The following is a 14,582-nucleotide window of genomic DNA, read 5'->3' as shown; positions in this document are numbered from 1 at the left end:
TAAGTGGCAAGTGTAAATGGAGAAAGTGAGGACAAACTTCAGAGGCTAAATCTCAAAATACTGATTTTATCCATTCCCATCATAACCCCAATTAAACTGATCTCACCAGCGGTCTGAATTTTGAATGACTTGAATGAAAAAAGGTGCATTACTGCATTCCTTCAAATTTAAAAACCCCTTGAATTTAAGACGCAGCCCAAATTTGCCACCCTCAATTTAAGGAAGAAATAAATATGCATTTACAAAGATACACGTCTTAAAATAGAAGGAATACAGTAAGTCATTAATGTCTAAACTGTACAGTTCAGCAGTCACATCCCTTGGCTATCTTCTCATAACAAAAACACTTCATCATGGTCTGGCAGCAGGAAGCCGATTCAACTGGGCTGAACACGATTGCAAATGCTATTTTTTTCCCAAATAGCACCCTAGGAAAATTGCTAGTTTTATAGAACTACTGTACTCAATCAGCTGTTCAGTTGTATGAAACATGATGTAATGTGTGTGTGGTCACCTTACCATCAAAGCATTTTCTCTGCTACTCTTTTCTGACTCTGTTTTTTCACACTAGAAAGCCTAACTATCTCAAACACCTAGCCTATTACATATTGCAGTATTTAAGTAGCAGATGATAAACTGTGCCAGAGCTCAGACATGGCAACTGAAGCCAGCTGTCTGCACCTCCTAACTCACACTATCCTACAATAGCATGCACTCCATTCCAGCACACAGCTACTGTAGCATATAGGTTTTCAGCATGCCAATTACTGGGCAGAACAATCCTTGCCTCTAAACGAGAGCAGATAGTGTACAGACAGGATCCCAAGATATGGATTTCAAGCTGAGACAAATAATACACATCAGAAATAAAAAAAAAAAAAAAGAAGTGTCACTGCAGCCCCAGTTTTCCTCCACATCTGGCGTTGCGCCCCCACACCCACCCATACTTTACACTATAGTTGATACTTCAAAACCACAAGGCAGCATAGCCTATGCTATAGAAATTATGCTTTGATTACAAGTGAATATATACATGAGATTATTTTAAATCAAACCATATGAGACCAAAACAAATTACTCCCCTCTACCAGTTTGAAAACCACTGCACTAATTATAATTTTATATATATATATATATATATATATATATATATATATATATATATATATATATATATCACACACACACTGTAAAAATAGCAATGTTGTTTATGGAATAGCCTGTGAAAAATGTGATGAAATCAAATATGTTGGAGAGACTGGAACTACTTTATATAAAAGAATTCAGAACCATCTTTCATTAATTAGAAATAAAAAAATGAATGAACCAATAGTACAGCACTTCACCAGTCAGGGACATGACATAAATGATGTAAAGTTTATAGTATTAGAACAGCTAAATGTTAGACAATGCGACATATAAAAGAAAGTAAATGGATAAATAGACTGAACACGATTATGCCAGTGGGACTCAACAGAAAAGAATGAACTAATTAACTTAAATAAATATATAACATTTAAATAAACTAATTTCATTCAAAAGTTGTGCTGATGCGCTGGGGGGGCCAAATCAAGACTGATCCTCAGAGCCAGCATTGCATGATATAATAAAAATATAAGTTTATGTAAAGTAATGTTAATTAGAATTAATACAGATTCAAAGATAGAAGTAAAAATTATGTCACAGTATATAGAACACCATTACATCATGTAAGAATAAATCATGGATTTGAATGTAAACAACAAGTAGTTGTCATGCCGTCAAAAACCTATAAATACCTCCAATGTTTTGATTCAAACATAGGCTCCCTTGAGAAAGATATGTACAACATATCGAAACGTTGGGCAGCTGGCTCTTTGAGCTAATATATATATATATATATATATATATATATATATATACACAGTGCCTTGCGAAAGTATTCGGCCCCCTTGAACTTTGCGACCTTTTGCCACATTTCAGGCTTCAAACATAAAGATATGAAACTGTAATTTTTTGTGAAGAATCAACAACAAGTGGGACACAATCATGAAGTGGAACGAAATTTATTGGATATTTCAAACTTTTTTAACAAATAAAAAACTGAAAAATTGGGCGTGCAAAATTATTCAGCCCCCTTAAGTTAATACTTTGTAGCGCCACCTTTTGCTGCGATTACAGCTGTAAGTCGCTTGGGGTATGTCTCTATCAGTTTTGCACATCGAGAGACTGAAATTTTTGCCCATTCCTCCTTGCAAAACAGCTCGAGCTCAGTGAGGTTGGATGGAGAGCATTGGTGAACAGCAGTTTTCAGTTCTTTCCACAGATTCTCGATTGGATTCAGGTCTGGACTTTGACTTGGCCATTCTAACACCTGGATATGTTTATTTGTGAACCATTCCATTGTAGATTTTGCTTTATGTTTTGGATCATTGTCTTGTTGGAAGACAAATCTCCGTCCCAGTCTCAGGTCTTTTGCAGACTCCATCAGGTTTTCTTCCAGAATGGTCCTGTATTTGGCTCCATCCATCTTCCCATCAATTTTAACCATCTTCCCTGTCCCTGCTGAAGAAAAGCAGGCCCAAACCATGATGCTGCCACCACCATGTTTGACAGTGGGGATGGTGTGTTCAGGGTGATGAGCTGTGTTGCTTTTACGCCAAACATAACGTTTTGCATTGTTGCCAAAAAGTTCGATTTTGGTTTCATCTGACCAGAGCACCTTCTTCCACATGTTTGGTGTGTCTCCCAGGTGGCTTGTGGCAAACTGTAAACGACACTTTTTATGGATATCTTTAAGAAATGGCTTTCTTCTTGCCACTCTTCCATAAAGGCCAGATTTGTGCAGTATACGACTGATTGTTGTCCTATGGACAGAGTCTCCCACCTCAGCTGTAGATCTCTGCAGTTCATCCAGAGTGATCATGGGCCTCTTGGCTGCATCTCTGATCAGTCTTCTCCTTGTATGAGCTGAAAGTTTAGAGGGACGGCCAGGTCTTGGTAGATTTGCAGTGGTCTGATACTCCTTCCATTTCAATATTATCGCTTGCACAGTGCTCCTTGGGATGTTTAAAGCTTGGGAAATCTTTTTGTATCCAAATCCGGCTTTAAACTTCTCCACAACAGTATCTCGGACCTGCCTGGTGTGTTCCTTGTTCTTCATGATGCTCTCTGCGCTTTAAACGGACCTCTGAGACTATCACAGTGCAGGTGCATTTATACGGAGACTTGATTACACACAGGTGGATTCTATTTATCATCATTAGTCATTTAGGTCAACATTGGATCATTCAGAGATCCTCACTGAACTTCTGGAGAGAGTTTGCTGCACTGAAAGTAAAGGGGCTGAATAATTTTGCACGCCCAATTTTTCAGTTTTTTATTTGTTGAAAAAGTTTGAAATATCCAATAAATTTCGTTCCACTTCATGATTGTGTCCCACTTGTTGTTGATTCTTCACAAAAAATTACAGTTTCATATCTTTATGTTTGAAGCCTGAAATGTGGCAAAAGGTCGCAAAGTTCAAGGGGGCCGAATACTTTCGCAAGGCACTGTATATATATATATATATATATATATATATATATATATATATGCAAATATATACATAATCCTACCTTGATGTGCTTTACCTTTAAACTTTGACTAGCCCTATCTACAGTGCCTATAGAAAGTCTATACCCAGTTTCAAAATTTTCACCTTTTGTTGCCTTATAGCCTGGAATTAAAATGCATTAAAATAGTTTTTTTTTTCATTTATCTACACATCCTACCCCACAACTTCCAAGTGAAAAAAACTTAATTCATCTTCTAGAAATTTGTAGAAAATGAATTAAAAATGAAAACTGAAATGGCTTGGATGGATAAGTGTCCACCCCCCTTGTAATAGCAATCCTAAATTAGCTCAGGTGTAACCAAGCGCCTTCAAAATCACACACCAAGTTAAGTGGCCCCCGCCTGTGTTAAATTGTAGTGATTCACATGATTTCAGGATAAATTCAGCAGTTCCTCTAGGTTCCCTCTGCTGGGTAGTGCATTTCAAAGCCTCAACCATGAGCACCAAGGCGCTTTCAAAAGAACTACGGGGCAAAGTTGTTGAAAGGCACAGCTCAGAGGATGGGAATAAAGAAAGTTCAAAGACCTTGAATATCCCTTGGAGCACGGTCAAGACGATTATTAAGAAGTGGACGGTGTATGGCAACACCAAGACCCTGCCTAGATCAGACCGTCTCTCCAAACTGGATGACCGAGCAAGAAGGAGACTGATCAGAGAGGCTACCAAGAGGCCAATGGCAACTTTGCAAGAGCTACATGGCCAAGACTGGTCAAAGTGTGCATGTGACAACAATATCCCAAGCACTCCACAAATCTGGCCTGTATGGTAGGGTGGCAAGAAGGAAGTCATTACTCCAGAAAGCCCACCTTGAATCCCGTTTGAAGTATGCACAAAAACACTCGGGAGATTCTGTAGCCATGTGGCAAAAAGTTTTGTGGTCTGACGAAACTAAAATGGAATTTTTTGGCCTAAATGCAAAGCGTTATGTTTGGCACAAACCCAACACAGCGCATCACCCAAAGAACACCATCCCTACTGTGAAGCATGGTGGTGGCAGCATCATGGTATGGGGATGTTTCTCATCGGCAGAGACAGGGGCACTTGTCAGGATAGAAGGGAAAATGAATGGAGCAAAGTACAGAGAAGTCCTTGAGGAAAACCTGCTGGTCTCTGCAAGAAAGCTGAAACTGGGACGGAAGTTCACCTTTCAGCATGACAATGACCCAAAGCACACAGCCAAAGCTACACTGGAGTGGCTAAGGAACAAAAAGGTAAATGTCCTTGAGTGGCCAAGTCAGAGCCCCAACCTAAATCCAATTGAAAATTTGTGGTATGAATTGAAGATTGCTGTCCATCAACGCTCCCCAAGAAACTTGACAGAGCTTGAACAGTTTTGTAAAGAAGAATGGTCAAATATTGCCAAATCTAGGTGTGCAAAGATGGCAGAGACCTATCCCAACACACTTAAAGCTGTAATTGCTGCCAAAGGTGCTTCCCCCAAGTATTAACTCAGGGGGGTGGAGACTTATCCAAGTATGATCTTTCAGTTTTGTGTTTTTAATATATCATTTTTTTCTCAATAAAAACTCTTTTCCCCATAACAGTGTGGAGTATGGTGTGTAGATAAGTGGAAAAAAAATCCTCATTTAAATGCATGAAACTGAGGCACTGACACAACAAAATGTGAAAAAAGTTCAAGGGGGTGTAGACTTTCTATAGGCATTGTGTGTAATATATATATAATATATATATATATATATATATATATATATATATATATATATATATATATATATATATATATATATATATATATATATATATATATATATATTGTGACAAACCAAGGGGCCGTGTTATAAATGGCAAGTATGTGAGGGCGGAACTGCTAACAGGGCTCTGTCCTCTCACTGGATTGCAACCAGAGGGGGGACTGCAATTCGCAAAATGGCCGCCCCAAAAAGACTACATGCCCCAACAGCCAGAGCAATGTGCCGAGGCGTGGCAGCCACACCCACAACAGTCATGGGGTGTGGCCGGCCAATAAAAAAGGGTCAATACAGACCAGGAAGGGAGGAGAGAGCGGAGTAGAAAGTGGTGAGGCATTGGGGAGTGTGCTATTACTGTTTTGTGGATTTTTTAATTGATTTACTGTGTATGACCTGGACCGACCGAGAACCCTACTGGCTGTGAACCAGATTTGTGAACTGACCCTTGATATCCCTGACCCTGTGGGCCGTGTGTCCAATACGGCACAAGGTAATAAACATACAAGCACCGTCTTGTTGGAACAAACTTTATTTGTGACTGTACCTTCTTGTGTGTGTCTCCCATACCGATTTGTGTACAAGTTCGCTTACCCAGCAAGAGCTTTGTCACAATATACACACACACACATACATGCAGTACCAGTCAAAAGTTTGAGTACATCTGCTTGAAACCAGGTTTTTCATGATTATCTATGCTTTTAACTGTATAAAACTTGTCTATAAACACTTAATATTTCATTATATGATACGTGTACTTATATAAGCTGATAATCATAAGTGAACTGCATTCAAAAATTTTATTTTTAAATGAAAATGTAAATCTTGCCAATTTCAATGAAATGGTCACCCAAAGCAAGGGGATTTCAGTCTGAAGCCCAAGTAAGTTAAAAGTCTGAAATGTGTATAACACGGTGTTAGAACACTGGCCTAAGTATAAAAGTGTCTTTGTTAGATGTTCTCTGAGTTAACTAGCATGTTACCTAATTAACCTTTTGTCACCAATTATTGTTAACAGGTGAGGGTCCCTGATTACTATAAATATAGGTAGCATAGGCACAAGTTTGTCACTCCTGAATGTAAGGGAGCAGAAAATGGCAAAATACGCTCAGTTAAGCAAAGAAAAAAACGACAGTCTGTAATTACTTTAAGAAATGAATGTCAATCTTTAAGACAAATCGCAAGAACTTTGCAAGCGTCTGTAACTGCTGTGGCCAAGACCAAACGATTTGAAGAAACTGGTACTCATGAGGACCGAACAAGGTCAGGCAGACCAAGGGTGACCTCAGAATCAGAGAACAAGTTAATTAGAGTCACAAGTCTGCGAAACCAGCGATTAACTGCCCCTGAAATACAAGCTCAGCTAAATGCTACTAGAAGTACAGATGTTTCAACATCAACTGTTCAGAGGAGACTGCGTGAAGCTGGCCTAACTGGAAGAATTGCTGCAAAGAAACCATTGTTAAGAGTGCAGAATAAGAGGAAGAGACTTGCCTGGGCCAAAAAACACAGAAACTGAACGTTTGAGTAGTGGAAGTCGGTCTTATGGACCGATGAGTCAAAATTTGAAATATTTGGGTCCAACCGCCGAGTATTTGTAAGATGCAGAGAGCGAGCGCATGAGTTCTGCATGTGTGGTTCCCACTGTCAAGCATGGAGGAGGAAGTGTCGTGGTCTGGGGTTGCTTTGCTGGTGACAGAGTTGGTGATCTTTACCAAGTCCATGGCAAGCTCAACCAGCATGGCTATCATAGCATACTTCAGAGGCATGCCATTCCATCAGGATTACGGCTAGTTGGGCAGTCCTTCATTCTTCAGCAAGATAATGACCCAAAACACACCTCAAAGTTGTGCAAGAACTATCTGGCGAAGAAGGAAAGTGAAGGACAAATCTAATGACCTGGCCTGCCCAGTTTCCAGACCTCAATCCCATAGAACTTATATGGGACGAACTGGACAGAAGAGTCAAAGCAAAGCTACCCACAAGTGCTCTACATCTCTGGGAATTGCTGCAGAAGAGCTGGGAAGACATGTCGAGTGATTTCTTGCTGAAACTTGTTAACCAAATGCCTCGTGTTTGTGAGGCTGTTATTAAGGCAAAGGGTGGCTATTTAGAGGAATCCGATTTAGAGACAATTTTCAATTTTCTTGAACATTGCTTTGATACTCATTATGTTTTGTTTTGTATATTGTAACATGTGTTTTCATTTTCAAGTATTTACAGAAATGTGTACGACGTAAAACATTGTCAATTCCAGCAAGTGTACTCAAACTTTTGACTGGTACTATATATTGCTCAGAGCGCTCCTGAGCATTTATCAGTGATCAGAGTGAGCGGACGGAATGGACACCTGCAGGAAACAAGTGGAGATGACAGGCAGGATTGACAAATACGTTTGTCAAGAACGATGAACTGGTTTCAACTTATGAAGTTATGTGTTAACTGGCTAAATAAGATAGTAACAATTGTTGTTTTTGAATTTGTATAATTTTTTTTTTTTTTTTTTTTTTTTAATGTAGAGCTGTTTTATAGTTATTAATGTATTATTATTATTAGGCTTGTAGTATTAATATTATTCATTATTAACATCAGTATTGTCAGTATTAAACACAGCCAGATATGAGGTTCAGTCCAAACAGAGCGCCGAACTCAGCGAGGTACAGCAGGGGACAGTAACTTCACACAGGGCCATTTTATCTACCATCACCTCAGAAACACAAACAAGCAAATAATTATTATTCGCCATTTCTCTCGTGGAGCAGAGCGTTAAGTCATTTAAATCTGCTCAGTGTGCTTTCTGAGCGTTCTCACTCTGAGCGGCTCACTTACTTAACGCGCCCAGTGCCTATAGAAAGTCTACACCCCCTTGAACTTTTTTCACATTTTGTTGTGTCAGTGCCTCAGAGTCTCATGCATTTAAATGATGATTTTTTTATTTTTTTTTATTTATTTTTTTTTTTTTTTTTTAAATTTAGTCGTTGCCAATTAGCTTTTATTATTTTCTCCCCAATTTGAAATGCCCAATTATTTTTAGGCTCAGCTCACCGCTACCACCCCTGCGCTGAGTCAGGAGGGGCGAAGATGAACACACACTGTCCTCCGAAGCGTGTGCCGACATCCGCCCGCTTCTTTACACTCTGCAGACTCACCGTGCAGCCGCCTCAGAGCTACAGCGTCGGAGGACAACGCAGCTCAAGGCAGCTTACAGGCAAGCCCGCAGGCGCCCGGCCAGACTACAGGGGTCGCTGGTGCGTGGTGAGCCGAGGACACCCTGGCCGACCTAACCCTCCCTCCCCCCCGACGACGCTCGGCCAATTGAGCGCCGCCCCCTGGGAGCTGCCGTCCATGGTCGGCTGTGGAATAGCCTGGACTCGAACCAGCGACGTCCAGGCTATAGAGCGCATCCTGCACTCTATCGAGTGCTTTTACTGGATGCGCCACTCGGGAGCCCAAATGAGGATTTTTTTCCACTTCTCTACACACACACACACACACACACACACCAACCATACTCCACACTTATGGGAAAAAGAGTTTTTATTGAGAAAAAAAATGATATATTAAATACAAAAAACTGAAAGATCATACTTGGATAAGTCTCCACCCCCCTGAGTTAATACTTGGGGGAAGCACCTTTATATTATATATATATATATTATATATATATATATATATATATATATATATATACACACACACACATACATTATATATATATATATATATATATATATATATATATATATATATATATATATATATATATATATATATATATATATACATACACATATACATATATACACACATACACACACACACACTGTATATAAGCCAATGCCCAAAAAGGGGCTTGGTGGACCCTCTGACAGCTGCATTCTATCTGGTTGGGGGTAGAGCGGGTAAACACAGTAGATGAAGCGTCTGTCCTACATGCCGGCTGTAAAGCTAAATATAAATTGTAAATCTACCCGCCCACCATACCAAACATGGAGCTTCTCTCACACACAGGCCTCATTTACTCCTCACATATATCTCTCTCTCTCTCTCTCATTAGAGAGTAATGGGAGGAATGCAATGCAATGTAAACACAAATTAAAGGAAATATGCTGCTCTCTAGCTGGAGGAAGAGGAAATGGGAAAGTGACTCAAGAAAGAAATATCATTCCATCTCTCCTCCCCTTCATGTTCCCTCTATTCCTGTTCTCTGCTTCTCCAGTCCCCTCCCTCACATTTCCCTGTTCTTTTTTGGTGTAATGGAGAGAATTTCCCAAAGCCTCACTTAAAGTCCATGTATGGGGATGTTAAAAAACCGCCCTGCTCCATGACTCAGCCAGCCAGCCTGCCACTCTCTTTCTCTCTCTAAGGCTAGGAATAAAGTTAACCCATCTGCACAAACACATGCAGACTAGCACTGTATTTACACTTGCGATCAGGAATAATGCTGGAAGAGGAGATACCAGCTTTTACAGTTACCATTTCCTACCAGGAGAGTTCACACAGCTTTTTTTATTCCATGATATTCAGCAACATAATTTCCTGCTTGCGGACACTACTGCTTGTACAGAATGACAGCCATTTAAAATAACTGTTTGTTTGTTCTTTTCATTTATGTGTAGTACTGTCAACATTGTTCTAAATTAACACCAGAAAACAAACAAATTGCAGTTCTGTACATCTGTATTATATATGGCTCAACAACTTTTGACAACAACTCACTTCTAGATTTACAATGTTTCATTGTTTCCAATGAGTTTTTGTTAAAAATATGGTGGTAATATAGTTAGGGAAAAATATACATTAAAATGAAAGGTTTTGAAAAATGAGAAATGTCAACAGAAATAAAATGTAAACAAGTCATTAATACATGTTAATTTATCCACCAGAAATATGTTGATCACTTCCGTACACTACCAAACAAAACAATAGACTTTCAATTAATTTCTGTTACATATTATAGCCTGTTTTTAAATACAGTACCCGGATTCTGCCGAGTCAACTGCCCGGTTTGAACGATCACCCCCCACCCATTAAATTATTTTCTTAGCTTTATGCAGTTTAATGCAGGGCTGTAGTTAAGATTCCATATGTCTACAGCATAATAAAAGGTAATTCCAGCTCCACTGGACAAAGGGGTTTGCTCAAACCCATGAGGCATTATTCATACCCTTTTACCTTTAATAAAATCCCCTACAAAATATCTAAATAACCCCCTAAAAATGCAAGCTCTGCCTAGTTTTATACCTACAAATGTTGTAGTAGGCTCATTCATGCAGTGTGCAATGGTAGTGATTTCAATTAGCCAAGAGAGACTTGGAGAGCCTAAAACGACACCTTGGCTTTAAATACACATTCAGACACAGACAAGCGAGAAAAAAAGAACAGTTATATGTTTCCTGCCACAACTGTAAATAAAAAATTAGCAACATGACAAAGTATATTCACTGTATGTACCAGACTTGTAGGACTCGAGTCGGACTCAAGTCGCATTTTTCATGACTTGGACTCGGACTCGAGCCGCAAAAGACTCGGACTCGAATATTCGGGCTCCATGACTCCGATATTAATGACGAGTCCTTTTTATTTTCTATAACACAAGTAATATTACAGTTACTAGGAAACTGTGCACAATAAAAACCCACCCAACAAAACATTATCAAATCACTGGATACATACAAATCCAACCCAGGCCAAATTTTTTCTCTTTTGCATGAAGTTTTATAAGGAACTAGAGTTGCGAGCAACTTTACGGCTTCCAAGCTGTTAGTGTGAAATGTAAGCGCATTGGTTGTTATAGATGAAACGTTATCATCACAAATCATTTTGGACACAGCTGACTGTGTCAATTATGGCCAAAATATTGGAACCATTGGTTAGATGATCAATGCTGAAATCTCATTGGCCCACAGCAGCCATGTTTTGTACTGTAGCAACTTCCCTTGAATAACCGTAAAAGATAATCATACTTACATCATTTATGCTCATTTTGGCTTCAATCAGAACTCTGCATGTTATATAACAACCATATATAGCAACATGTATAGCAATAACTCTGCAGTAAGCGGTTTCCGATACATAGGCGTTAACAAATTCTACAAAATCCAATATGGCTGCCGAACCATGTGCCTTGCGCAAATTTGCTGAATATCACCGACTATCATCCATAGGCATCTACCAGTGTACCGAATTTCGTGAGTTTTTGAGCATGTTTTGGCAGAAAAAAATAATAATAATCCTAACAAAAACAATAGGCTTCCTCAGCCTACGGCTTGGAAGCCTAATAAATAAATGTCACCATGGTAAACTAATTATTTGGCTTTAATGAGCCTCTCTTTAGTACTTTAAACTGTGTTCTAAGTTTAAGTACTGTAACGGTTTTCAAAATAAGCCGGCAACCGGCGCAAGCCACAATCTGAAATGATATTTGCGGCAGCTACTTTTATTTAAAAATATTATTTTGGGGTATTATCATTCAGTACGTTTGTTGTCCTATTATCACACTGTAAGATACAATACATACGAGCTACACACATGCAACAAAAAAGCACATTGCTTTTATCATATCTTAAAATATGTACTCATAGGTGCTTGTCATTTTGGAAGTTCATGTACAGACTTAAATAAGTTGCGATGGTCACCAAATGTGTGTGAGTAGTATTGTTGTGTAAAAATGTAGCTTAAAATGAACAGTTCCATTCAAGAAAACTATATAAGAATAAGAACATCGAAAAACAAAAATAAAAATACACTTAAGGTTTGTGTGTTGGACACTCTACGTTAACAAAATGCTGTGAAAATCATTTTAATGAAGTGCTGTAAATGCAGCAAAAAGCTCAATATTTAAACAAAAAGGGAAGTGAAAAGGTTACCGTATTAAGCTAAAATAAAAAAAAAAGGTTTTCTTTGTGAACTCCAATAAACCAACGTTATCTTTTGCCAGTCAAGTCGTAGAGTGCCTAAATAAAGTTTTGAGCCAGCATGAACAGATTTTTTTCATCTGTTGCATCTTCTTAGCAGCCACAACTATTCCAGGTGAAATAGATTCAAGTTACATTGTTCACCTTCAGAAGTTTAAGGATGATTTAATTCCGCAGCAGGTTCCCTCGTTAGATAATGAGCTGATAATATCTCAGCCAAATAAGCATTCTATCAAAGTGAAAAACAACATCCACAAAGTTAAACTTGAAGCTTACCTATAAACTTCAGGTACATTCAAACTGTATTCCAATTCCATCCAAAAGAAAAGAAGATTGTGACATAAAAGTTGAAAGGCATGCAAATAGAATACTCTAGCTAGAAACAATGAATCGAAATCATTTATTTTTGTATTTTGATTTGTGCATTCTTCCTTTTTGACTGCAAACACAAGTCAAAAAGGAAGTTAGAAAGGCCAAGAGAGATAAAAATCAATATTGCTAAGGGGGCTAAAACCATTTCCAAAATTTTTTTCCAATTTTATAACAGCAAGAGAACATTCAGAGAGGAGGTTAAATGTCTAAAGAGACACAAATGGCAAAATCATAGACGAAGAAAAAAAAAAATAGTAAATATATTAAATGATTACTTTTATAAATATTACTAATGATTACCGGATGAGATCCTCCCAATGGTACTCAAAGAAATGAAAGAAGTTATTTACAAACTGCTAACCAAGATCATGCAACAGTCTCTTGACACAGGGGTTGTACCGACAGACTGGAAAATTGCAAACGTAATACCGATCCACAAAAAGGGAGACAAAACCGAACCAGGTAACTACAGACCAATAAGCCTGACTTCTATTCTATGTAAACTATAATAAGATCTAAAATGGAAAATTACCTATATGGTAACAATATCCTGGGAGACAGTCAGCATGGTTTTAGGAAAGGGAGATCGTGTCTAACTAACCTGCTTGACTTTTTTGAGGATGCAACATTGACAATTGATAATTGCAAAGCATACAACATGGTTTATTTAGATTTCCAGAAAGCTTTTGACAAAGTCCTGCATAAAAGATTAATTCTCAAACTGAACATAGTAGGGATTCAAGGAAATGCATGCACATGGATTAGGGAGTGGTTACCATCTAGAAACAAGAAAGTACTGATTAGAGGAGAAACCTCAAAATGGAGTGAGGTAACCAGTGGTGTACCACAAGAATCAGTATTAGGTCCTCTGCTATTCCTAATCTACATTAATGATTTAGATTCTGGTACAGTAAGCAAACTTGTTCAATTTGCAGACAACACAAAAACAGGAGGAGTGGCAAACACTGTTGGAGCAAGTTATTTAAAATTGGATAGGAACAGGTCGACATGTGGGGCATGTCCGTGTCCATCTTTGTGAAAACCTGTGAAAATTAAACCAGAGAGTTCTTATGTTCTTATGATATCAAACAACGTCTGTTAGGTAAACTGTTCCCCCACTACTACCACTAGAAAATTGATTTGAGTTTGTTTCAAGGACTCGGAATCGAGACTCGAAGTCAAGGACTCGTTACTCGAACTCGAATGATAGTGACTCGGACTCGGACTCAAGGTTTGAGGACTCTACTACAAGTCTGGTATGCACCGTACATTGACTCGATGTACGGTGGTTGGGGTGGGGATATTTGTTGCCCGTTTTCCCTCACCCAGACCGGTTCCTTAATAAATATATTGTTATCCCTAAACAGATACATGCTAAAATATACGCAATTACTTCACTAAGCAAGCCATCTCACAAGACTAAGTACCCCAAAATGTTATCCATTTTTTACAGTACTGGTACCACTAAAAATTATATAGTCACCATTGCAGAAACCCATTTAGGAGGTACTCTATAATGATGTGCCAATATTAGTGTAACAGATAAAGATGGATGGAAAGGTACCTCCCAATATCCCCGGATTCTGATATTCTAGCTAAAGAATACTAACCAAGTTTCATCTCAATTTGAATAAGCACCTCCACTATAAAAACTCCCCATTTGTGCCTTCCACATTGTACTTGCCCAACACCCAGAAACTTGGCACTACTTACCCTTGGTTGAGGTCATTCTCTGTGTTGTCAAGCCACAGCCGTACAGCCACGGCATTCCCTTCCCGGCACTGTGTGAAGATATCGTCCATCTTTCCCTCTCTGTAGAGCTACTCCTCGTTCTAGCCGAGATCGGTTGGGCTTGTTCCTACAGGGCTCAAGCAAAGGTCGTCTTCAGGCAAGGTTCACTTTGCATTAATCCAAACTTCAGCTGGAGTGTACCATCCATCCAGCAGTGTCCCACAGTGAGGCCACCAATTGTCTTGGAACAGTCTCTATACA

The 14,582-nt window shown here is 38.8% G+C and overlaps 1 protein-coding gene across 3 annotated transcripts in view; it reads right to left on the bottom strand.

Moving 5' to 3' along the window:
* The window catches only part of LOC117407398 (integrin-linked protein kinase), a 127,973-nt gene that overhangs the window by 97,334 nt on the left and 16,057 nt on the right, over positions 1 to 14,582 (bottom strand). For 2 of the 3 annotated variants that reach the window (XM_034012376.3, XM_034012375.3), the window contains one exon: positions 14,304 to 14,575. In XM_034012376.3, the coding sequence (XP_033868267.1) occupies positions 14,304 to 14,392 (89 nt within the window). In that variant the 5' untranslated portion in view covers positions 14,393 to 14,575. The remainder of the gene's footprint in view (positions 1 to 14,303; positions 14,576 to 14,582) is intronic. The other variant, XM_034012377.3, reaches the window with a different exon arrangement.

The sequence above is a fragment of the Acipenser ruthenus genome, chromosome 8 (genome assembly GCF_902713425.1).
Source record: "Acipenser ruthenus chromosome 8, fAciRut3.2 maternal haplotype, whole genome shotgun sequence".
Lineage (NCBI taxonomy): Eukaryota > Metazoa > Chordata > Actinopteri > Acipenseriformes > Acipenseridae > Acipenser > Acipenser ruthenus.
Note: the sequence above shows the minus strand (reverse complement) of the source record. Positions and strands in the feature narration are given on the sequence as shown.